We start from the raw sequence: 23,183 nt of genomic DNA, 5'->3' as shown, positions 1-23,183 counted from the left end.
CTATGGTTGTTTCTTATCGTTTTGTTCTGCAGCACTGGGTAAATGGATTGCTATAATGTAGATTATATTCTCCTAATGAAGCCTTCGGGCCTCGTTCTACCAAAAAAAAGAAGAAAAAAAAAGCACAAAAGGGAACCAAAAATTACCAAAATATATGTTTTGACTGGTAAAACACTCATTGATGGAGAGGTTGCGTGGGGGCTATGATTCCCGGAACTGGGATTTTGTTCAATTTCTAAATCACTACCTATCACAAGGTACCACTCATAAATGTTTAATCTTAAATTTAAAAATGGAACTCTTCGTTCTTAAAAATCCTATCATATGTCCCCTGCATATTGATAAAAACTATTGCAAACTCCAAATAACAATCGCGAGAACGATAAATATGTTGCTAAAGAGAGAGAATTCCAATCCTAGACGCTGCGATACTCTTGGGAGCTGTTTGTTGGCTATGTTTTGCAAACATATAAAATTATAGATAAATAAACAGAAAAAATAAATAAATAGGTTTATAGAAAACTCAAACTAAATAAGATCTATAGAAGGACTTGTATGATTGCTTTCCATGAATCATGTTTTCTAAAAATTGGCAGGTTATAAAACTTGAAAATGAGATTTATAGAAAACAAGTCTTTCCTTTTTCTTTTAAAAAACTTATATATATATATATATATATATATATACATTTCATGGGCATATGTTTCAAGAAACCTCACAAATGATCATATATGCCCCAAGTGATTTTAGTAGGAACCATACTTTTAGATCAGTTCTTGCTAACATCACTATCACTACAATCTTAAAACATCACATCATCGTGTGGCAGTGTTTCAAATAATTGGCAAGCATAAAAAGATATTATTAAGCATTGAGAAGGATCAAATGTGTGCATAAATCAATTTTATTCTAGGTTGTAATTAAATACCAGCCTACTCAAAATAGTTGCACAGAAATCGACAAATCATCTTGTTTTTTCTGGTAAAAAAGTATTTAATGTCCCTAAATATTTTGAATTTCAAGCCTCTTAACCTTTTTGAGAAAACTTTCAATCGTTTCACCATTGGGTGAAACAAATAGCTTGGTACACCCTAGGTAAACAAAAACGCCAACAATAAGTGATCAACAAGGAGAATATGGTTGAGCTGTCCGGCAAACGCTGCATACGATATTGATTGATGGAAATTAGGATGGGCTCAAGTTGCCAATGTCTTACTATATCCCAGACCAAGATATCCTCACAATTGGAACAAAAGTATAGCATGTAGATATTGATATAGCAACCTTTTAATTATGAAGATATCAATGTACATTGGCCAGAGAATATAAAAGTGACAAAGTGCATGTATTTCTGTTTTGAACGTATGCTGTTGCTACTATAAGTGCAAAAATGATCACATATGCCCAATTTTTCCTCAGATTGTTTCATTAAGGGGAAAAAAAAAGAAAGAAAAAAAGGGCCCATCTATGGGCAAATTATTTAGAGTATTATTGTCTTGTGGTTCTTTAATCAAAAAAATATTATCATGTGGTTCACCTGTCATATATATATATATAAAATAATATTTTACAAAGGAATATTAGAGTATTACTAATTCAACTTTTCAAATAAATTTTATTGTACCATTTGAAAAGAACACTTCTTCATATTAAATTATATTATTAATATATAATATTTTTATATTTTTATAATCAAAATAAATAGTTGAGAAGCTGATATATTTGACTCCGTATAATGCGCGGATCTTCGATTAGTCAAAATAATAAAACCACAAATTGCAAGCATTGTTTTGCACTGTCTAATACAAATTACACATTCAGATAAAATCGGGCAAGTAAGCTAACTATATTAAAATAATCGCATCCATCCTTTTTAAGAAATTATTCTTTACATTCCATGTGTCATATGGTCATACATGCCATCAACTACAATTACTCATTTCTATAGTGATGCATCAAAATGATTGTTTGATGAATAGGATCCATAGAAATAAATAGTTGTAATTAATGGTGTGTACGGCCATATGATGCATATAGTTTAATGAATAATTTTTCTTAAGATAAATTATAAAAATACTTCTCAACTCTAATCTAATTTTACTTACACTCCTTCGACTTTAAAAAGCATCAAACTAGCCCTTTAAATTTTTAAAGTATTCCAAAATGGTCCTATGCTTATCATGGTTAACGGAATGATGTCACATGATTATCATATGATACCATTATTTTATAAAATGATAAAAATATTTTCATTCTCACATTCTTTTTTTTTTCCGATTGATTTCTTTTTTCTTTATCGCCAGCATCCCTCTTTCTCCCTCCTCCTCCTCATGCAATTTTCCACCTCTATGACAACTCATCCTTCCCTCTCCTTCTTTACTTTCTTTTCTTTTTTATCATCCACTTCCTCCAAGACCGCCTATGAGTCCTTATCCTCCACGATGATTTTTTTCATCTATATTCATTCTTTGTCAATGGCCTTTTTCGCTTCTCATCTGCTTGTTTTTCTCATTCTATTCCTCATTCAAGTTTGCCCATGAGTTCTACCCCTCAATGACAGCTTTTTTCACCTCTTTTCCTTCTCACCGGCAATCCATCATTCTTTCTCCCCTTCCTTTTCATCCCTTCCTCATTATCCTCCTCCTCTAAACTCATCTGTAAGTCTTTTTCTTCCATAGCAGCTCTATCTATCTTCATCTTTTTGGCGGCCTCTCCTACTTTTCTTCCTTATCTCCTTCTCCTCCTCCTCTAATCTCATTCATGGTACCTTCGACACCGTCCTTTCCCTCCATGTCGACCTCTATGATCCTATTTTTCTCCTCTATAATAATTTTCTTCATCTCCATCTCTTTCTCACCAATAATTCATTTCATATAGATGAAGAATATTTTCATCTATTAAGAAAAAAAACTAACATTATTTGTTTGAAAATAAATAATAATATTTTATAATATTTTAAAATTTAAAAAAATAGTTTGATGTTTTTTTAAATCGAGAGCATGTGAGTGAAATTATATAATATATATATATATATATTTTTTTTTCCCGGTGAGATCCTGTTGGATGGGTTTATAACATATGTAAGGGCCCAAGAAAAGAGCAGCATGATGGATGCCAGAAAACTTGTTTTATTAAAGGGAGGGATAACTTATATATCGTACAAATTTATCATCACCATCAACATTCCTTGAACGATTTATCCTTCTTCTATCGGAAAAAAAGAAAAGAAAAGAACGACCCCACAATACTGTTTTGCAATCTCAGGTTGGAGAACAGTGTTGTGACAACGAAAAGCTTCGCAAATCGCCGTTACCAAGTTGAAAATAAACAATATTAATATGTTTTTCTTGCTATTCTCCTTTGTAAATTTGGATCATTCAGATCTAAACAAGGTTTGGTGGCAGATATTTGCCAAATTGTAAGCTATCTTAACCAACTCATCTAATTCATGAAGCATGATCGTAGAGGCGAACACCGCAAGAGACCATCTGATTCTCTGTCACTCACTGTACTGCAGTGGCCTGATTGACTTGTCACGCGACTCCCACACGTTCGGTGTGGCATTTTGCGTGCAAGCAAGCCGTGCCCATCCGGGCGATGGAAACCGAAAGGCGGTGAGAACGTGGCAACGCACCCAGAGCGGAAAGCATCGCTTAGTCCTCACGCCATCGACCGCCTCGTTACTCTAAAGCATGCCACTTTCCTTCTGGACTCCGGAAATCACCAACTACGCGTCACAAGATTAAAGCCCACACGTCGGACGTAGCGTCTAATCTAGTATCACGGCCCATCCAACTTTGTCAATGTAATTTAGGTCATATGTCACGCACATCCTTGTATAACTTAATATTTAACCCACTAGTTAATGCGAAAGACACCACCTCCCAAGTACATACCCGCTCATGACATCACCCCACCAACCGAGGGTCCCACAGGACATCTAATTTTTTGGGTCCCCTTTAGAAGACTTGCCAATTTTTAGCATATATAATATTCGCGTGCCTTACTCCGCAACCTAAAATATGAACCTCGTGATGCCCGCGGTAATCGTAAACCCGAGGGGATCGGCAGCCGGACCCCTCATCCGACGGTCCGTATTTTTCTCACGAAATATCGGACGGTTCACAATAAAATACGCTTCTCGTCTCTATTCCTCTGACTCCTTTATATATGGCCAAGGACCCGACGGTGAGACTTTGAGAGCGAGCTCCTGGAGAGTCGAAGAAGGTTAGTTGAGCTCCGTGCTTTCCTCTCCTTCTCCGATCTTTTTTTTCACCCTCATCTCTCCATCTCCGCTTATTGATCCCGATTCCTGTTATCGGTGAGCTAATTACTCGCTCGATTCCGGATTCTTTATGCTATTTTTGGGGTTTATCATAGGTTTTCGTTGCTTTTTGTTGATTGAATCTTTTTTGGTGTAATTTTTGGTAAACGATCTCGTTTTTACGTTGCTTTTGCTGTTTATGATCCGATTTCGCCCTGGATGGACAAATTATAGGGTTTCGCTTCCATCGGTGATAACAAATATGATTCTTGGTTTTGTTCTTCCTGTTTGATCGGTAGGTAGCCATGGAAACTGGGCGTGGAGTTCTTGCGATCGCTGTTCTTTTTTCAATCGTTTTGGTTTCTTCGGTTGTTTTGGCCGAGGGTGATGGGTTAATTAGGATCGGATTGAAGAAGAAACCGATGGACGAGAACAGCCGGCTGGCCGCGAGGTTGGCGGAGAAGGAGGGGAAGCCCCTGGTGGCCGGAAAGTATGGCCTTCGAGGCGGTCTCGACAACGGGGACGAGACCGACATCATATCGCTCAAGAACTACATGAACGCTCAGTACTTTGGGGAGATTGGAATCGGGACCCCGCCTCAGAAGTTTACCGTGATTTTTGATACCGGGAGCTCGAATCTGTGGGTTCCTTCTTCCAAGTGCTACTTCTCAGTGAGTGATTCTCTCTCCCTCTTCCCCCTCCTCGTGTTAAAAATGTAAAGCAATTACATTTGATTGGATTTTTGTTTATAGGTAGGAATTAAGTCTAGAGGTTTGCTTATTGGTTTTATATTGGCTTGCAGGTTCCTTGCTTTTTCCATTCGAGATATAAGTCAAGCCGGTCAAGCACCTATCAAAAGAATGGTCCGTACGTGCTATCCGAAAATTTCTGATATAACTTGTAGATGTTTTGTTTATTGAGCTATTAGTTTTTGTTCTTTGTCTGGGTTACATGATTATATTGAAATTTGGTTGTTTTACCTGGATATTTTGAAGAATTTGCCAGTATGAAATCATTGCATCAGAAGAGGTTGTATTGTGATGCTGTGTTGAGGATATAACTATCTTAAGCCATATAATTTTGGGGTATGTATGTGTAAATCATGAAAATATGGATTTAATCTCTCTACAAGCTGAAATATGCTAGAAATCTTTACTTATCAGTCGCTTAAGGGGTACATTATGTAGGTCGATTATATGGATTTGGATTGACAGAATGTTATATGTTGTGGTGTAGAAGGGAGGGCATCATTGGTCCCACATTGATTGTGAGTCAAGGGGACTATGGTTTATATAGGAGGGGATCATTTTTCCCATATGAAGTGTCTTTTAAAGGGCAAAACCGTGAGACTTATGAGTCAGAATGGACAATATCTTACATACTGAGCCACGAGTCCTTGGTCGTAATAGTAGCGTGCCAAGTAGGGAACCACCGCTGCAACTGTGGGGCTTCTCCTATCCGTATACAGTCTGTGATAAAAATAAGAAAGAGGACACCTTCCGTCTGTACACAGAGTTCCCATTGATGCGGCATTATTGATCCTACATTGATTGTGAGTCAAGGAGAACTCTAGCTTATATAGAAAGAGACTATTCTTCCTATGTGAGGTATCTCTTAAAGAGCAAAATTGTGAGATCCATGGGCCAAAATGGACAATACCTTACGTGATGAGCCCATGTGCCTTTGGCCGCAATACTACAATTTCCTAATTCAGCTGAGTCAAAATAGGATTTAGAGACTCCTCCTCTTGAATTTGTACATGATGGACAATTGATCATCCTCGCTGTGTATTTGTATCTTCTTGAATGTGAAGCCAAAACCATCCTGTGTTAGTGCTTCTCAAAAGCCAACACCATTTGAGGTGTTCTTGTCTATCTTGTTAAAAAGGAAAAAAATTACCAACTTCATGCATTTCTTCTTACTATTTTTGGGCATTCTTGTCATGCTTTGGCTTATGAGTCAGTCCATGCTTAATCCTAATTGTTATCCGTGGTCCATCCACACAGGAATGCGCCCCGAATTTTTCTCCTCTTCACCTTGATGATGTTTTCCATTGTGAACTAACTCATAGAACTTTTTAGTTCTCACGCATGCATCCAGTTGCATCATCATGTGGATGGGTAGAAAGTTTCTCTTCTACCCCTCTCATCTTACTGTCTCAACAGATGGTGTCTCCTAATATTTATACTTATTGTCTTGTCTTTTGGGAGAAATACTTGAAATTTCCTAAAACCTGTTTAGAATACGTTTGGTTACAAGGAGAAGTTTCCAAACAAATAACATTAAGTTCTCCTATGCCATTAATTTCTTTTCAAACAAACAAATGAAAATTTGTCTTCCAAGGAAAACAAGCTCTCCATGCATTTTTGTTCTTGCAAACACACAATACCTTTAAGAATTATTCTCAAAGGGAAAAGCCGTAAATTTTTTGTTCTCTCTCTTGAACAGGAAAGTCTGCAGATATTCACTATGGAACAGGATCAATTGCTGGTTTCTTTAGCCAAGACCATGTTGCAGTTGGTGACCTTGCTGTCAAAGACCAGGTTTGTAATTTTATTGAAACATTTAGCATTATAGTGAGGAAATATTATCATGGGTTTTGTGGACTTACACTGAAGACTCCCTCAGATCTTTATTGAAGCCACTAGGGAGCCAAGTGTCACTTTCTTAGTTGCAAAATTTGATGGCATACTTGGACTTGGGTTTAAAGAAATCTCAGTTGGGGATGCAGTGCCTGTCTGGTATGTGAACCTACACTGACCATCATCTTTTGAACAGACTGTAACTTGTGCATCTAGAAAGTCTCACCTTTTTTTAACTTTTGATTTCCTGAAAACTATTTTTTTTCCACAATATTTTATTCATTTGCTTACTGAAGGTCTTTTTCATTGATTTTTCTATCAATAAATTAAGATCATTAATAAAAAGATGCTGGTATAATGAAGATGAGGTAGGTGCTTTTCTCCCTAGCTACTTTGTTATGACCATTTTCTGATTCGATCAGGTCTCTTTTCTTCCAAACCTGTGTATTTTTCCTGGGAAACCATTTCATTATCATACTGAAGAAGATGATACATGCTGGTAAAATTTGATAATGCACCTTTGATTTGGTGGGCGATTTCTTTTACTCTTTTGGGAGTAATCCTTGGTTATATGCACTTGTGAAATTGTTCTTTTCTACCATGGGGCATTATTCATCCTTTTTCCTCTTTATTTTCTGTCAAATATGATAGTTTATGCCATGTTTTTTATCAAAAATAAATATCAATTTTCATATTTTGAAATGGTATATTGAAATGCTAATATATCGATATTTTTTAAACTTTTCATAGCAGCAAAGATATGTCTGATTAATAATCTTTAATAATCAATGATGTAAAACAATTATATATGTCTTCCCTGGTAATTTCATTGATTAGCAGATGCAGTAGGTGCTAATGGATTTAAATCAGATGAAAGTTTAATCTTTGAAATCATCATATATGGTACTAGATTATGATGCCACTAACTTTTTTCACCTTTCTCCTTCCATATTCTAGCAACAATATCTATTAAACTGATTTTCCGATTAAGATCTCCTTTGTTATTTTTTTTTTTAAATTAGGGATAAATGAGAACCCTCAATGTTGAGCAAAACAGTCTGTACCACTGCTTTTTAACAGGGACAATCCCCCAAGGCTTTCTTTTAAGATAATCCAATTTGTGAGAAAAGGCAATTCTAAACACCTCCAAGGCATTTTCTAGATATTGCTATCAAGAACTTGTCAGTTGTGATTTTATTTTTGCCAAACTACACACACCATATTGACTAAAAGATATTATTTATATCCATACACGTGGTATTAGCATGTACATAATTTCTCAAAAGTTGGAGTTATTTGAATTACATGCCTAAGTAATTGGAAATAAACTATTTCAATTTGTTAGCTATCATGATAACAGCCAAACTGTAAACTGGTATCACATTAATTATCCTAATTTTGAGGCATTTCTTAATGTGGGATGCTGCAAGGTTTATGTTTGTTGTGGATGCAATCATCAATAAGAGCACATGGAAATCTGCAATAATGAATTATAAAGCCATAGATACATAGTTGTGGTTATCATTAAAATTTTGCGGATCAACATCCGGTGCAACTTATCAGCATGTTTTGCAAAGAAAAATATGTTAGTTTATTGGTTGAGTGGTTAATCTTCCTAAGGAAGAGGTGCTTTTACCAGTGAACCAGATTAGTGAGTTGATGAAGGAGGCTTGTTAGAGTTTCATATTACTTCTTGATTGCGTGTTAGAGATCTTGATTGCACTTACTAAGGAAGAGGTGCGTTTACTTCTTGATTGCACTTTTAAATTTGATAAATAGAGTTTGCTGGAGGCTTGTTAGAGTTCGATATTTTTAAATTTTGATGCGTGGGCTATAGCCTTGATAATATGAACAATGATGGGCTAATTTCAAGTGCCATCATGCTGGGTCTGTCATGTACTCTATTTTTGGAGCACTTATATACTTGTTCTATCATGTCTACACATCTTAATTTCCCTGGGATGAAATGGGTAGTAGTTCTTTGGAGGTTTATTACTTAATCATTATCAAGTGTTTGACAGTTAATTTTGTGTTTTTTGTTCTTGGTGCAAATTACTTACTGCAACTGCGTATTTGTAAAGGTACAACATGGTTAATCAAGGTCTTGTCAAGGAAGCCGTTTTCTCTTTCTGGTTTAACCGACATGCAGATGAAGGGGAGGGAGGTGAGATTATATTTGGTGGAGTTGACTCAAAACATTTTAAGGGTAAACACACGTATGTCCCTGTGACTCAGAAAGGTTACTGGCAGGTGGGTCTCATACTCCATTTGTTTCTTTTATGTGAATGGATACCAAGATACTTATATTACTCATGACACAAATCGCCATCTTTTACCACTTATACAAATTGATTGAATAAATTTTCCTAAAATTATTTGTTGCAGTTTAACATGGGAGATGTCTATATTGGCAACCAATCAACTGGTAATGATTATGTATTCTATTTTATACTATTGTTCTGTTCTTTAATTTGATATTCTTGTTTGGTACAATGATTGTGGCCCCTAAATCTGCATGATATATGTGCTTATTAGGGTTCTGCTCTGGAGGCTGTGCAGCAATTGCTGATTCTGGAACTTCTTTGGTTGCCGGTCCAACGGTATTTATTGATACAAATAGCTTACATGACATTTCAAGTCTACATTTCTTCCTCTATTATTTTCTAAGAGAAATCATTTTGTTTCCAGATCTTGTACAAGCATCTATATGCATTATTTTCCAGTGATGGCAATTTAAAGAAATTAAAGTTTTGTTTTATCTTCACATTTTTATAATTTATCTCCTTTGGTATTGGTGCACTTCTCTAAGATCTGAAATGGATTGTTTTCATCGTCACAGTGATACATTCTTTGGTTCATCTGTACAACATTCTTTTTAAATATAATAACTAAATGATGTCACATGTTGTTTCTGAACTTCTCAAAGAATCTGATTTTTCTAGCTTCATGAAATTTGCTACACTGACTACTCAATTGGTTATGCACTTCCACTTTGTTGTGAATTTCAGTATACTTGTGGACCACTGGAATCCCACCAAGATAAGGATTCCGAGCCCCTTTAAGCTGAAAATTGGTTTTATTTTATCTTTTTCCTTTTAAAATAATGCTGGCACTTTGTCGGGGGGATGATATGGATAGTCCCCTTATTTTTTCTTTATGTTGATGGTTGTTATCCAGACATTTCTTTTTTCTTTTTTGGGATAAAGATTGAAGTGCTTTCATGATTGAATATGTGGTCATGGCAGGCAACTTTGATCTCTTATTAAGGTTAGAGAAGCTTCAAGTTTGATATGGCAATATTTTATTTGATTGTATGAGCAACATAAGGACAAAGTAGTTTATATTCCTGGTTTTGTTTTTAATTTTGGAAAGCCTTCATAGTTGGCTGACTCTATCTAATGTCTTGTGCAATTCATTGCCATCAAAACAAAATATGAGGTCTCATTACATACAAAATAAAATATAACTTTGTAATAACTAACTTAGACATGTTGCATAAAAAGAAAACTATAATTCCTGTAATAGTAAGTAAATTATCAAGGATACCATAATTACATTGTAATTCACTAGGCATTCATACAATATGTGATATTGCTTCCTTGTTGGGTATTTTTGGAGGTTTGTATGCCCAACACTGATACTTGGTACCATGTGACGTTACTTAACAGGAGAATGGTCATATAAACATTTCATAGTAAGAGGACAACTCTGATGTCTGAACAATATTTTCCACTGCTACAAGAAAAATGATAGTCTGTCACCTTTTATTTTGTCAAGGTCATTCATTTTTCCAAATCAAGTCATCCAATCAATTCCTACATCAAATGTGCACCCTGATTAGTCTCAAAATACCCTTTTTTATAAGATCTTTTACTTGGATGATGTTGGTAGGCTGCTGATTGATCATTAACATCACCAGCATCTTCTGTGCAGACCATTATTGCAGAAATTAATCAAAAGATTGGCGCTTCTGGTGTTGTTAGCCAAGAGTGCAAAGCTGTAGTTTCGCAATATGGGCAACAGATTCTGGATATGTTGTTGTCTGAGGTTTGTATCGCATTGTTTTGGCAGAACACCCTAGATGGATTTTTCAATTTTCTGACCTCAATGGTTATTAATACGCATATCAAACAATATTTGTTGATACTGGTTTATCTTGCAGACACAACCAGCAAAAATTTGCTCTCGGATTGGTCTGTGCGCCTTTGATGGAACCCATGGAGTTGGGTTAGGCCTCAAAACACTATCCTATTTATTGTGTATTTACCAAGTTCTGAAATGTATTGTTTACTGTTTTTTCTCACATAAACTTCGGTGTTTTGTTTTTTTATCCCTCTTTGCAGCATTGGCATTGAGAGTGTGGTGAATGACAATGGAGATCTATCAGCTGGTCTTCAGAGTGATGCCATGTGTACTTCTTGTGAGATGGCAGTTGTATGGATGCAAAATCAGCTGAAGCAGAATGAGACACAGGATCGCATATTGAACTATATCAATGACGTAAATTCATTATTAACTTTATGGTCTTATCTAAGACACCTTTGCATGTGCTATGATAATCATGTTTTGAGTTGCTTTGCAGCTATGTGAGCGACTGCCTAGTCCCATGGGTGAATCCTCTGTGGATTGTGCTAGCCTTGACTCCATGCCCTCTATTTCTTTCACTATTGGTGGTAAATCATTTGAGCTCACACCAGAGCAGGTACCATGAAACTTTTCATGATTATCTAGTAAGCACTTAATATAAACAAGTACATGTTCCACATGCTGGTTGCCTGCAGTCTGTTAGTAACATAGTGTATGACAAAAAATTTGATTGTGTATTGACTTTTATTTCTACATCCAACTTCTTACAGTGTCCAAAGCTGTAAAGCAAAATTATCTTGATGAAACAAACGGAAACATGAAATGGGAAGAAGGACTTGTCTTCTTGGATTTGAGGGGTAGGATCTTATGGCACAGATGGGGAAAACAACTAGTTTCATGTTCTCAGTCCAGAAAAAACACGTTGACCATATATCTTCTAGATTTTGTTATGAGACTTATTAGGGAGAGGTTAGGGAAGAAAAGAATCAAGGTTTCAAAAAAGAGATATACGAAATAGTAAAGTTCACCATCAGAAGAAAAAAGAAATCAAAATCTGTCCGGTGTCTGCACATCTTCCTTGAGAACCCAAATAACTAAATGTGCTCTGGAGTTGGTCACTTGAGAGAGAGTAACCTCGATGATGTATGGACATCTCACACACTCATTGGCAAGTATCTCTATTATAATGTACCACAACACATTGTCATTCCCTCAATTACTTTTTAAGTTTATTGCGCCAGACTTGGGAGTTCTTGGTGTCCTGCATTTCCCCTCTCCTTTTGTAAAGAAGTAGATGTATCTGTACATTATTGATTCTTTATATTAGACTGGCTGCCCTCAACTCCAGTTGTTAAGGCTGATTAGCATCAAATCATGCTCGGGATGCATCCTGTGCCTTAGATGAGTTGCACTTGTAAGCTTGATTTTCAATTCTTGACTCTTGAAGACACAGAGTCGTGTATATCAAATGTTAGTTGCATGAGAAACTTTCACTTCAGTTGGTGCTTCAGCATCCTTTTCTACCAATGCCATTCTTTTTCCTGTCCTGAGTCTTGCTAGTGAAATTTTTCTCTTTATGTTGATCTCATGCTTTTGACCTTCTGCTCGTCCAGCAATTTGATGTTCTTATCCAAGTCTAAAACAAACTTGAAGCGTTCTCACTGTGCCCACCCGCCACCCCTTTCCGTTTTTCTTCCCCCTTTCCCTCCCCTCTCTCTCTCCGTCTCTTGAGAAAAAAGATAAAAAAAAAAAAAAAGGACGGCAGCTGCTTTGGTGTGAGATTAGAGTGTTCAGGACTGATGGTGGCTCTAAACTTTTCTAAAATTTGGGATAATGCTGGGATCATTTAGCCCAATCCACGTATTGGCCAAGGATGCGGACAAGCATGGTGGGACAGAGCTCCTTGTGCATGAGCAAGGAGTGGTGGTTGTTGTGTGAGGATAATTTTGAAATGTTTTATTTCATGAGATTCGGTTGTTGTTGTTCTTATTACCTTTTTGGTACGAAATTGCTCTACGTGCCATTTTTTTGACCTGGTTATTGGGTTGTGCTTGCAGTACATTCTGAAGGTTGGTGAGGGTGCTGCGGCGCAGTGCATTAGTGGATTCACAGCCTTGGATGTACCTCCTCCTCGGGGTCCTCTGTGGTAAGTAAAGTATTGCCATTTATCCCTTTTACTCGTGTTCCCTCTAGACGGTCTGATTGATGGACCTGCTGCAGGATTTTGGGAGACGTCTTTATGGGAGTCTATCATACTGTGTTTGACTACGGGAAGATGAGAGTTGGATTTGCAGAGGCTGCATGAGAAACAAATGCCTGTTCTCTGTTAGACATCTAAAAAGTTTCGATTTCACGTAACATTATTAGTTTGCCTATGTCCATATCTGGATTAAGATACATATATATATATATATGTATAATTGACTATATGAAGCTTTCTCCTCCAACTATATGATCTATACACCACAAGCTAGCTCGTCCCACTTCCGCTTGGCGTTCATTGGGCCAGGGCTTATCCCTGGTCTTTTTTCAAAGGGCCAATATAATGTGGCTTGTATGTGCTGTAGATGGTTGGGAACGTGGAGAAATGGTTTCAGGAGGCGAAATTTTTTGCGGATCAGATGGTATAGAAAATTCAACGAGTACATTATTTTTATTTGATTGATCTGTGTAGTCATTATTTTTTAATATATTTTAAATATTTGTAGATTAATTTTTTCGTTTAAAAATTTTGTATGATGAAAATATTTTTAATTTTTAAAAAAATTATGATATTTTTTGATTATATTTATATTATGATATTTTATATTTAAAAAATTATAAATTTTATTTATAAGATGTCATAATATATTATAAAATATTTTATAATATGTATTAATTTTTTTTAAAAAAATATTTTTTTTATTATTTAAAAATTTTAAATAAAAAAATTGATCTGCAGATATTAAATGTATATTGAAAAGTTGTTAGATAAAAATATTTTTTTTATATTATGATATATTAGGTTATGTATAGTGTTTTGGATTATATTATGTCATAGAATATTATAATTTTTTTATATTAAATGTGTTAGAAAATGATTATTATGTGGATCAATCGGATAAGATTGGTGTGTTTCACATCAGATTTTTTACATCATTTGTAGTGCATAAAAATTTTTATTCTCCAAGAAAATGGGGTCTATGCTTGTTTTTTTTTTTTATCGTAATTTAAGTAGGCAGAGTCGTTCAGAACTTCATTGGCCGCTGTTCTGGTTTTCGTGTTCTCGTCAACAGATGCCCTAGTCTACTGGAGTAAGTACATACAAACCAGCATGACTCTCCGATTGACTTCGAGGGAAGGATTTTACCATTTAGCCCTTCTACAGGTACGGCAATCAAAAATCAATTTAATTTTTTTTTTAAATTCCAAAAAAGTTTATGAATAAATTTGGAAATTCCTTTACCGGGCGGTAGGCTTTTTACTGCAGACTTTAACTTCGCGTAAAATTGTAGCAAAAATTTAAGGATTGCAATGGAAGGCTTTATACTTTTTGGGTACAGCAATCCTGCTTCGCTCGGTTTTGTTAGTTCCATTGCATATGTGCATAATTATAGTCCTATCAGTAACAAACTCAAAAAGGATTTTAGATCGTTTCTGTAGGGTCAACGGGAACCAAAAAAGGCGCTGCACCTAATATTATGGGATGTGGTTTGTTCTCTCAAATTCTGTGGAGGACTTCATCTTCAGTCCATTCAGCTTAGACAGCAAGCATTTAAAACCAAATTAGCTGGCCAATCGGTACCAAATCCTTAATCTTTATGGGCTCAAATGATACATGCTAAGTATAGATTTAATGGATGCTGTTACAATAAGGTGATGCCTCAACAATGTTCTAACATTTAGAAGAAGATGGTGGCTACCGTCCCTACGGTGCGATTCCAACTTACATGGTCCCTTGGTGATGGATCCCAGGTTAATATAATTTGCCCTGCCAGCTCTCATAAACATGAATTTGGTATTGTGGATATGCAGGTGATATCTTGAATTACTGCCGATAGATCATGAAATAAAGCTACTTTGGCCACATTATTCTCAGTTGATATGATGGCCTTTATAGCTTTTGTTCCGTAACCAAGGCGGGGCAGATCAGCTTGGGTGGCTCCGCTACCATCGGATGCGCACCAAGAGAAAACTTCAGTACCATCAGAAGATAGCTTCGGCGCAGGTGAGGATCATCTGATGCAGGCTAGAACCAGTCTTGCCGGCAAGCTTCGGCATAAGCCGGATGTAGGAGCACACGTGGAGAGCGTAGCACCGGACACGAAGGACTCTGAGGCCGCTTGTAGGATCTACTGATGGGCAACTTCGGCGCCATCAGTAGGCTAGGCATGCGCAGGGGTGACCTCGGGTTGGCCGGGTTGGAGGGAGATTGGCACCACGAGGGGGGATCTGGCATCGTCGGAGAAGGAAGGACTTGGATCCTTAGGAGGGATCGACACTATTGGCCAAGGAAGCTCAGATCAGGAGCTAGAGGAGATTGATGGCGTGAGTTGGGACACGTGCGAGAAGGGTATGGTGCTATCTGTGGATGATTTTGGATTTGTCGGTGGAAGTAGGGATGGTAAAATTGATCCGATCCGATGAGTATGCATTCTATCCAAACCCAGTCAAATCCAAAAAATAGAGTTTGATCGAGTTTGGGTAAAATCCAAAAACTGTAGTACGGATATGGGTAAGGTATGGGTAGTGTTGTTTTTTATCCGAACTCGAACCCGACCCTGACCTGAACTTACGGGTATGGGTAATACCTGACTCCATATCTAAATATATATATTTATAATTCTATTTTGGTAATTATGTTTTGGTTGATAATATGTCTAAAATTATTTTGGTTATTTATATGTTCTATGTTGAATTGTAATTCTATTTGTATGTTTAATTTTTAAAAATTTAGACTTATAAATTATATTCTATGTTGAATTAGTAATTCTGTTTTATTTGATAATATGCATAAAATTATTTTGGTTGTTTATTTTTTTTGGGTATGGGATGGGTATGGGGTGTATATAAATTGGGTATGCAGAAATGGGTTACCCGTGGATATCCCCGAACCCATTGGGTATGGGGATCGGTATCTCTTTTCTTATCCAATCGGATATCGGATAGGGTTTGGGTATAGGATATTAAGTTTGGATTTGGAGATGGATAGTATAATATCCGACGCAAACCCTATCCGTTGCTGTCCCTAGGTGGAAGCTTCGGTATCATCTGGAGCTGGATCTGGAGGCATGCGTGAGAGGGGCACAGCCTCTGGAACCTGGAATAGCGGGTGGAGAGTAGACGCGCATGAGAAGGGTGTGGTCTCTACTGAATTTGGCAAGTTGTTGGTGCTTTGGCACCGCCCAGGATTGGAGGGCTTTGGCACCGCCCAAGATTGGATCGACCTCGCCGACAGGGTTCAGTGCGGTTGATCACGGACCGGGGGAGATCAGTGCCGATCGAGGTGAGGCATCATCGGAGAGAGAAGAACCAGGATGCTTGGGTTCGGTACTCTCAAATCTGAGAGAGATTGGCACCGACAATAGGGGGAGTTTGGAGCTCGAAGAGATTGGTGCCACAGAGGAAGGAGCTCGGATCTGAGAGCTAGGGGAGATCTGCAGCATCATGTAATATCTGAAACAAAAGAAAGAAAAAGATTAGTAAAAAAACAAAGAACTAAAAATACTACTCATCTTGCATCTGATCACCAGAAGGGAAGCATGTGAGACACAAAGTGGTGAACTTTGATCTTCAGAAGCTCAAATCTAAGACCAGCACAGTGATCTTCAACCCATTTCGGCTAGGGTTTCAAGAGACGGCTAGGGTTTCAGAAGGGATGGTAAAGGGAAACAGAATCGGTAGCATCTAGAGGGTTCTAAACCCTTCTTATATTGTCGGATAATGGGTGAAGGATCTAGCCAACAAATCCATTAGCTCGACCCGATAAGCCACAAAACAACAAAAAATTGGCCAATTTGTATTTCATTTCAGAAGCATTTCATTTTTATTTGTCAATGTTTGCATTTCACTTCAAAAGCATTTCATTTTCATTGTTACTGTAACTGCATATAAATAAATTATAACCATGATATTTAAACAGAGAATGAAATGGTCAAGTTTTCCCTCATAATTCCTTCTCCTTCTCTTTCTCAGATCTAAGATACCTCTTTCAGATCAAACCCCTCTGAAAATTTCTCCCTCATCTCTTATTTCTCTCCTCCAGATCTAATCAAAACACCTTCAGAATTTTTCTTTGTTCTAGAGTTTAGATTCAAACTACTTACCTGCAGGTTTAGATCGGCATCAACCAAGAACAGAAGCTAAAAATTCTTACCAGAAGATCTGGGATGTTACAAATTTGGTATCAGAGCTTAGATTAGAGCCTTAGACCTGGGGCATGGAGACCTGTAACAATCAAATTACTTCTACCTGATTTTGTAAATGGTCATCAGTGAAACAGTAATAGCTCAGATTAACTGAAGATTGACAGTAGAACTATCAATCTAATCAAGTAGGATACTGAAACATCAGGTAATTTCCAAACTGTTTTGAATCTACTTCCAGTAGAAACAGAGGTAAATGATAAAGAATGTATCAGGGTCTCTTACTAGTGATTACTGTTCTAACAAGTTAGGAACAGTAATTTGACCTCATGAAATCATCATCGACCACCCTGATAGAATTCACTGTAGCCAGGAGTTGTAAAAATTTTCCCACCAAACAGTTTCAAAACAGTGCAAAATAGTAATCAAAAATAGAAACTAATTCAAACATTATAAACCACTAAATCGAAGTGAAGTTAAAGAAGAAATGGCAGAAGGAACCAGATTGAAAGAAATTAGTGAAAATATACGAATATTAGAAGAAAAAATGCAAACACTCTTTACTGAATGCCACAATCATATTGTAAATCGGTTATAGAAAGTATCAGATGAATATAACACTAAATTAGGAGTGTTTGCAAGATAGTTAGATGAAATACAGATAAAGGAAAGATAGAGGTATGAAGCTTTGCAAATAGAAGCAGTAAGGAGGCATGGGATTATGATGCAGGAACAAAATCGCAGGCATGAGCAGTTGTTGAACTTAATTTCACCGCAGCTATCAGTTTTTCGGTCCACTCCTTCATTCACTGCAAACAACATCCCATCAGCCATAAGGAATAGAAGAACACACATTTTAGAGCAACCTGACGTTAGTTCTTCAACCATAGCAGCTGAAGATAGGGGTAAGGGGATACTACCCACACCATACCATCAATTGGATAGGTTGGGTGATACCCAGAATAGAACCCCATTTCACTTACCTTATCCGAAGTTGAAGTTTCCCACTTTAGCGGAGAAGAACCCAAGGAATGGAGCAATAAAAGTAAGCAATATTTCAAAATATATCAAATTTCTATTGTCCAATGAAATTGAAATATATCAATTTCAAAATATAGCCACAATGCATTTCATGGGAAAGGCACACAGATGGAAAGAAGGATACCTAATAGATAAACTAAATTTGAATTGGGAGGAATTAATAGAAGCAGTGAACAGAAGTTTGACAATGCCAGTATGAAGTAGTTGATCAGAGAATTTAATAAACTGGTACAAACAAACACTATGGAGAAATATCAAGAAAAGTTTGAAGATATGAGAGCTAGGATGTTGCATTATAATCCAGCATTAACTGAAAGATACTTTATAAAAAGTTATATCAGCGAATTAAAGAAAGAACTGATACCATGCATTGATTTATCTCATCCTACAATCTTGGAGAAAATATATGAGCAAGCTAAATTATATGAACAGACCTTGTTAATGATGTGAAAAGAAGCAAGATGAATTATAGAACATCCACAACAAAGCCAACAGATTATTTCAATCCTAAATTAGCAATACAAAAGGAAGGTATAAAGTTTCAAACTATCAGAAATTCAAATTTACCTCAGAAGGATAGTAAGCAACAGTGAGAACAGAGAAGAGCTACCAATCTATGTTTTAAATGTGGAGAGAAATACCATCTAGGTCATTAGTGTTCACAAAGAATGAACCAGTCTATCAGTGCCATAATAGAAGCTGATGAGATATTTGATGAACAATTATTGCAAGAAGAAGAAGAGGAGGAGGAGACTATGGCAGAAGAAGAAAAAGAAAAGAAAGTAGAAACTGCTGTATATGCCTTAGTTGGACAGAATCAGAATGAAACTATTAAGATCTAAGGAGAGGCTAGTAACAAAATATTAGTTATCTTAATCGATACTGAAAGTATTCACAGCTTTATTGATTATCAGGGGGCCAAGAAAGTAAAAGCTATACTCACTGCAGCAAACCCACTAATAGTAACAATGGCAAATAGACACAAAGTTTTGAATAAGCTTAAATGTGTTAACTTCAAATGGACTATATAGCGAGAATAATATCAGGCCGACTTAAGGGTGATTAGATTGGATGGATCAAGTATAATCTTGGAAATTAATTGACTGAGAACCTATAGTAAGATAATCTTTGACTATTTGGATAATGCTGTCACCTTCATTAAAGAAAAAAATAAATGACATTAAAAGGCATTACAGGGGGATCTAAAATAAAGTTTACTAAGGTTAAAGGGAGACTGTTGTGCTATAGGACATCTAATGAATTTTGATGAGAACAAAACAGAAGTAGAGATACCCATTTCAGTGAAAAAGGTGTTGGAATAATATGTTGATGTGTTCCAAGAACCTAAAGGATTGTCCCTCAGTAGGCCACAAGATCACAGAATACCCCTGTTACCAGGAACTAATCCTGTCAATATTAGACCTTATAGGTACACCTATGAACAGAAGAATGAGATTGAAAGACAGATACAAAAAATACTTGTCTACCATCATTCAGTCTAGTACTAGTCCATATGCATCACCTGTGCTTTTAGTAAAAAAAAAAGACAATAGCTGGAGGTCTTGCATGGATTACAGGCAGCTCAATAAGGCAATAGTAAAGGACAAATATCCTATACCTCTAATAGATGATCTCTTAGATGAACTTGAAGGATCTCAGTATTTTTCTAAGATAGACTTGAGGTTGGGATACCACCAAATAAGAATGAACCCAGAAGATGTATATAAGACAGCATTTAGAACTCACATGGGATATTATGAGTTCCTGGTTATGCCCTGCGGGTTAACTAATGTTTTTGCCACATTTCAAGCTATCATGAATGAGGTATTTTCTTCTTACCTTAGAAAATTTGTGTTAGTTTTTTTTGACGATATTCTTGTATATAGTCAAACTTTAGAAGAGTATGTGGAACATCTCATAGAAGTCTTGAATATATTAAGAAAGAATCAGCTGTATGTAAAAAGATCCAAATATTTCTTTGGGCAGCAACAAGTGGAAGACTTGGGATATATTATTTCAAAAGGAGTGGCAACTGATCCAAAAAAAGTGACAGCCATGAAATGGTGGCCTATTCCATCTACATTGAACGAACTGAGAGGCTTCTTGGGACTCACAAGATATTATAGAAGATTTATAAAAGGATATGGGGCAATCAGTAAACTTTTAACTGAGCTTCTCAAGAAGGATAATTTTCATTAGGATGAAACAATTTTAGAAGTATTTGAGAGGCTGAAAAAGATAATGTTAACAGCTCCAGTTCTAGCAATGCCAAATTATTCCTTATCCTTTACTTTGGAAATGGATGCCAGTGGATATGGGATTGGAGTAGTACTCACATAATAAGGAAGACCTATAGTTTATCTCAGCAAAGGGTTGAGTGAAAGACACAGAGCACTTTCAACATATGAAAAAAATTCTTAGTTATTTTGATGGCTGTAGAAAAATGAAAGCATTACATTAGCCCCTGACCATTCATCATTAAAACAGACCATCAAAGTCTAAAATATTTGTTAGAACAGAAAGTAACTACTGCAGCCCAGCAAAAAGGAATGATAAAATTCATGGGATTGGATTATATGATACATTACAAGAAAGAAAAAGAAAATCAAGTTGTAGATGCATTATCAAGGTGGGATTTTGAGGAAAAAAAGATGCAGGCCATTACAGCAGTGGTATCCACATGGAGTCTAGAAATTGCTAACAGCTGTGAAGGGGACCATTAGGTTCAACAGATCATAGCGGAGGTACTCATAAAATCAGAGTTACAAGTTGAATATACTTATAAACAAGGAGTGCTTAAGTTCAAAAGAAGGATTTGCATTGGAAAAACAGAAGAATTGAGGCAGAAACTCTTATAATTGATGTATGCATCAGCATTGGGGAGACACTCGGAAATGAATCATACTAATAAAAGGATCAAACAATTATTTTATTGGCCTGGAATGAAACAGCAAGTGAAAAAGTTGGTGAAAGAATGTGAGATTTGTATTAAAAATAAAATAGATGGTACTCCATATGCAGGACTATTACAATCTTTGAAAATTCTCACTCAAGCATGGCAAGAAATTAGGATGGATTTCATAGAATCATTACCCAAATTTGAAGGCAAAGATACTATACTAGTGGTGGTGGACCGACTCACCAAATATGCCTATTTTATTCCTCTAACTCATCCCTATTCAGCACAGAATGTAGTAAGATCATTCCTAGATGCAGTATACAAATTACATGGAATGCCATAAAGAATCATATCAGACAGAGATAAGATATTCATCAGTCAAGTATGGCAAGATTTATTCAGATTGATGGAGATTAAGCTGCATCTAAGTACTGCTTATCATCCACAAACAGATGGTCAAACCGAGAGGGTAAACCGATGTTTGGAAACATATTTGCGCTGTTTGTGCTTTCAAAGTCCCCATAGATGGCTTAAATGGTTATCCCTAACTGAGTGGTGGTACAACACCAACTACCACTCCTCTTTAGGAATGACATCTTATCAAGTCTTATATGGTCATCCACCTCCTATATATCCGATGGTCAATCTGGACATGAGCCAGCAAAGTACAGTAGAAGATTGGAACAAAGAAAGAAATAAAATGTTACAAATCTTAAGAGATAGACTCAAAGAGATGCAGAACCATATGAAACCAAATGCAAATAAGAGAAGAGTAGATAAAGAATACAAAGAAGAAGAAATGGTATACCTTAAGCTCCAACCTTACCGGCAAAGTACAGTGGCCATATGCAAAAATCTCTAGCTTACCTCTCAATACTATGGGCCTTTCAAAATATTAAAAAAAATCGGCCCTATAGCTTATAAGCTCGAACTTCCTGAAGGATCTAAAATACACTCCATCTTCTATTTATCCCTACTTAAGAGAGGGATTCAGAAATCAGGGCAAGCATCACCAATAGTACCCCTCATAGGAGAAGATGGACAACTATTAGCTCAACCAAAAAAAGATTTTAGACAGAAAAATGATTCGCAGGAGAAACAGAGCAGTTACCCAAGTATTGATCAAATGGAGTAACTTCAGCGAAGAAGAAGCCACATGGGAGGATTATTGGGTTCTTAAGAACCAGTTTCCTCAGTTTGATCCTTGAGGATAAGGATCTTTTGGAGAAGGAGGGGATGTAATATCTGAAACAAAAGGAAGAAAAAGATTAGTAAAAAAAAAGGAAAAACTTAAAATACTACTCATCTTGCATCTGATGACCAGAAAGAAAGCGTGTGAGACACAAAGTGGTGAACTTTGATCTTCAGAAACTCGGATCCAAGACCAGCACAGTGATCTTCAACCCATTTCGACTAGGGTTTCAAGAGGCGGCTAGGGTTTTAGAAGAGATGGTAAAGAAAAACAGAAGATATCGGCAGCATCTAGAGGGTTCTAAACCCTTCTTATATTATCGGATAATGGGTGAAGGGTCTGGCCAACAAATCCATTAGCTCGACCCGATAAGCTACAAAATAATCAAAAATCAATCAATTTGCATTTCATTTAAGAAGTATTTCATTTTTATTTATCAATATTTATATTTCATTTCAAAAATATTTCATTTTCATTGTTACTCTGCATATAAATAGATTGTAACCATGACATTTAAATAGAGAATGAAATGGTTAAGTTTTTCCTCCTAATTCCTTCTCCTTCTCTTCCTCATATCTGAGATACCTCTTTCGGATCAAATCTCTCTAAAAATTTCTCCCTCATCCCTTATTTCTCTCCTCCAGATCTAATCAAAACATCTCTAGAATTCTTCTCTGTTAGAGTTTAGATTCAAACCACTTACCTGCAGGTTTAGACCGGCATCAACTAGGAACAGAAGCCAAAAATTTTTAGCAGAAGATCTGGGATGTTACAC

The 23,183-nt window shown here is 36.4% G+C and overlaps 1 protein-coding gene and 2 long non-coding RNA genes across 6 annotated transcripts; 2 read left to right on the top strand and 1 right to left on the bottom strand.

Moving 5' to 3' along the window:
- Positions 1-4,014: 4,014 nt before the first annotated feature.
- Positions 4,015-13,359, top strand: LOC105048551 (aspartic proteinase oryzasin-1). 4 transcript variants are annotated; one of them, XM_010927895.4, is made up of 14 exons: positions 4,075-4,227; positions 4,564-4,935; positions 5,067-5,127; positions 6,713-6,807; positions 6,893-7,005; positions 8,928-9,096; positions 9,232-9,271; positions 9,382-9,446; positions 10,780-10,893; positions 11,009-11,073; positions 11,190-11,346; positions 11,429-11,548; positions 12,990-13,078; positions 13,153-13,359. In XM_010927895.4, exons 2-14 carry the CDS (start codon positions 4,570-4,572, stop codon positions 13,235-13,237), a joined length of 1,539 nt encoding a protein of 512 aa, XP_010926197.1. In that variant the 5' UTR covers positions 4,075-4,227; positions 4,564-4,569; the 3' UTR covers positions 13,238-13,359. The 4 variants fall into 4 exon arrangements, with proteins under 4 accessions (XP_019710458.2, XP_010926197.1, XP_010926203.1 ...); XM_010927901.4 differs by having other exon boundaries at positions 4,189-4,321; XM_010927907.4 differs by having other exon boundaries at positions 4,193-4,321; positions 4,568-4,935.
- Positions 13,360-13,877: 518 nt separating this feature from the next.
- LOC140855798 (uncharacterized) lies at positions 13,878-15,768 on the top strand. Its single transcript, XR_012139085.1, has 2 exons — positions 13,878-14,299; positions 14,402-15,768. It is a non-coding gene; the product is annotated as an uncharacterized lncRNA (long non-coding RNA).
- Positions 15,769-16,454: 686 nt separating this feature from the next.
- Positions 16,455-22,674, bottom strand: LOC140855799 (uncharacterized). The gene is made up of 3 exons (XR_012139086.1): positions 22,538-22,674; positions 22,328-22,461; positions 16,455-16,587 (listed from the first exon to the last, which is right to left on the bottom strand). It is a non-coding gene; the product is annotated as an uncharacterized lncRNA (long non-coding RNA).
- Between the last annotated feature and the right edge of the window lie 509 nt (positions 22,675-23,183).

The sequence above is a fragment of the Elaeis guineensis genome, chromosome 2 (genome assembly GCF_000442705.2).
Source record: "Elaeis guineensis isolate ETL-2024a chromosome 2, EG11, whole genome shotgun sequence".
NCBI classification, from domain to species: Eukaryota; Viridiplantae; Streptophyta; class Magnoliopsida; order Arecales; family Arecaceae; genus Elaeis; species Elaeis guineensis.
This window is presented reverse-complemented; position numbering and strand designations above follow the sequence as displayed.

Excerpts from the sequence above, each read along its gene's own strand:
- LOC105048551 (XM_019854899.3), top strand. The coding sequence starts at position 4,023 with ATGAACCTCGTGATGCCCGCGGTAATCGTAAACCCGAGGGGATCGGCA. Across the intron at positions 9,097-9,231 it reads CTCAGAAAGGTTACTGGCAG|TTTAACATGGGAGATGTCTA; the intron begins GTGGGTCTCATA and ends TATTTGTTGCAG. Across the intron at positions 11,074-11,189 it reads GATGGAACCCATGGAGTTGG|CATTGGCATTGAGAGTGTGG; the intron begins GTTAGGCCTCAA and ends CCCTCTTTGCAG.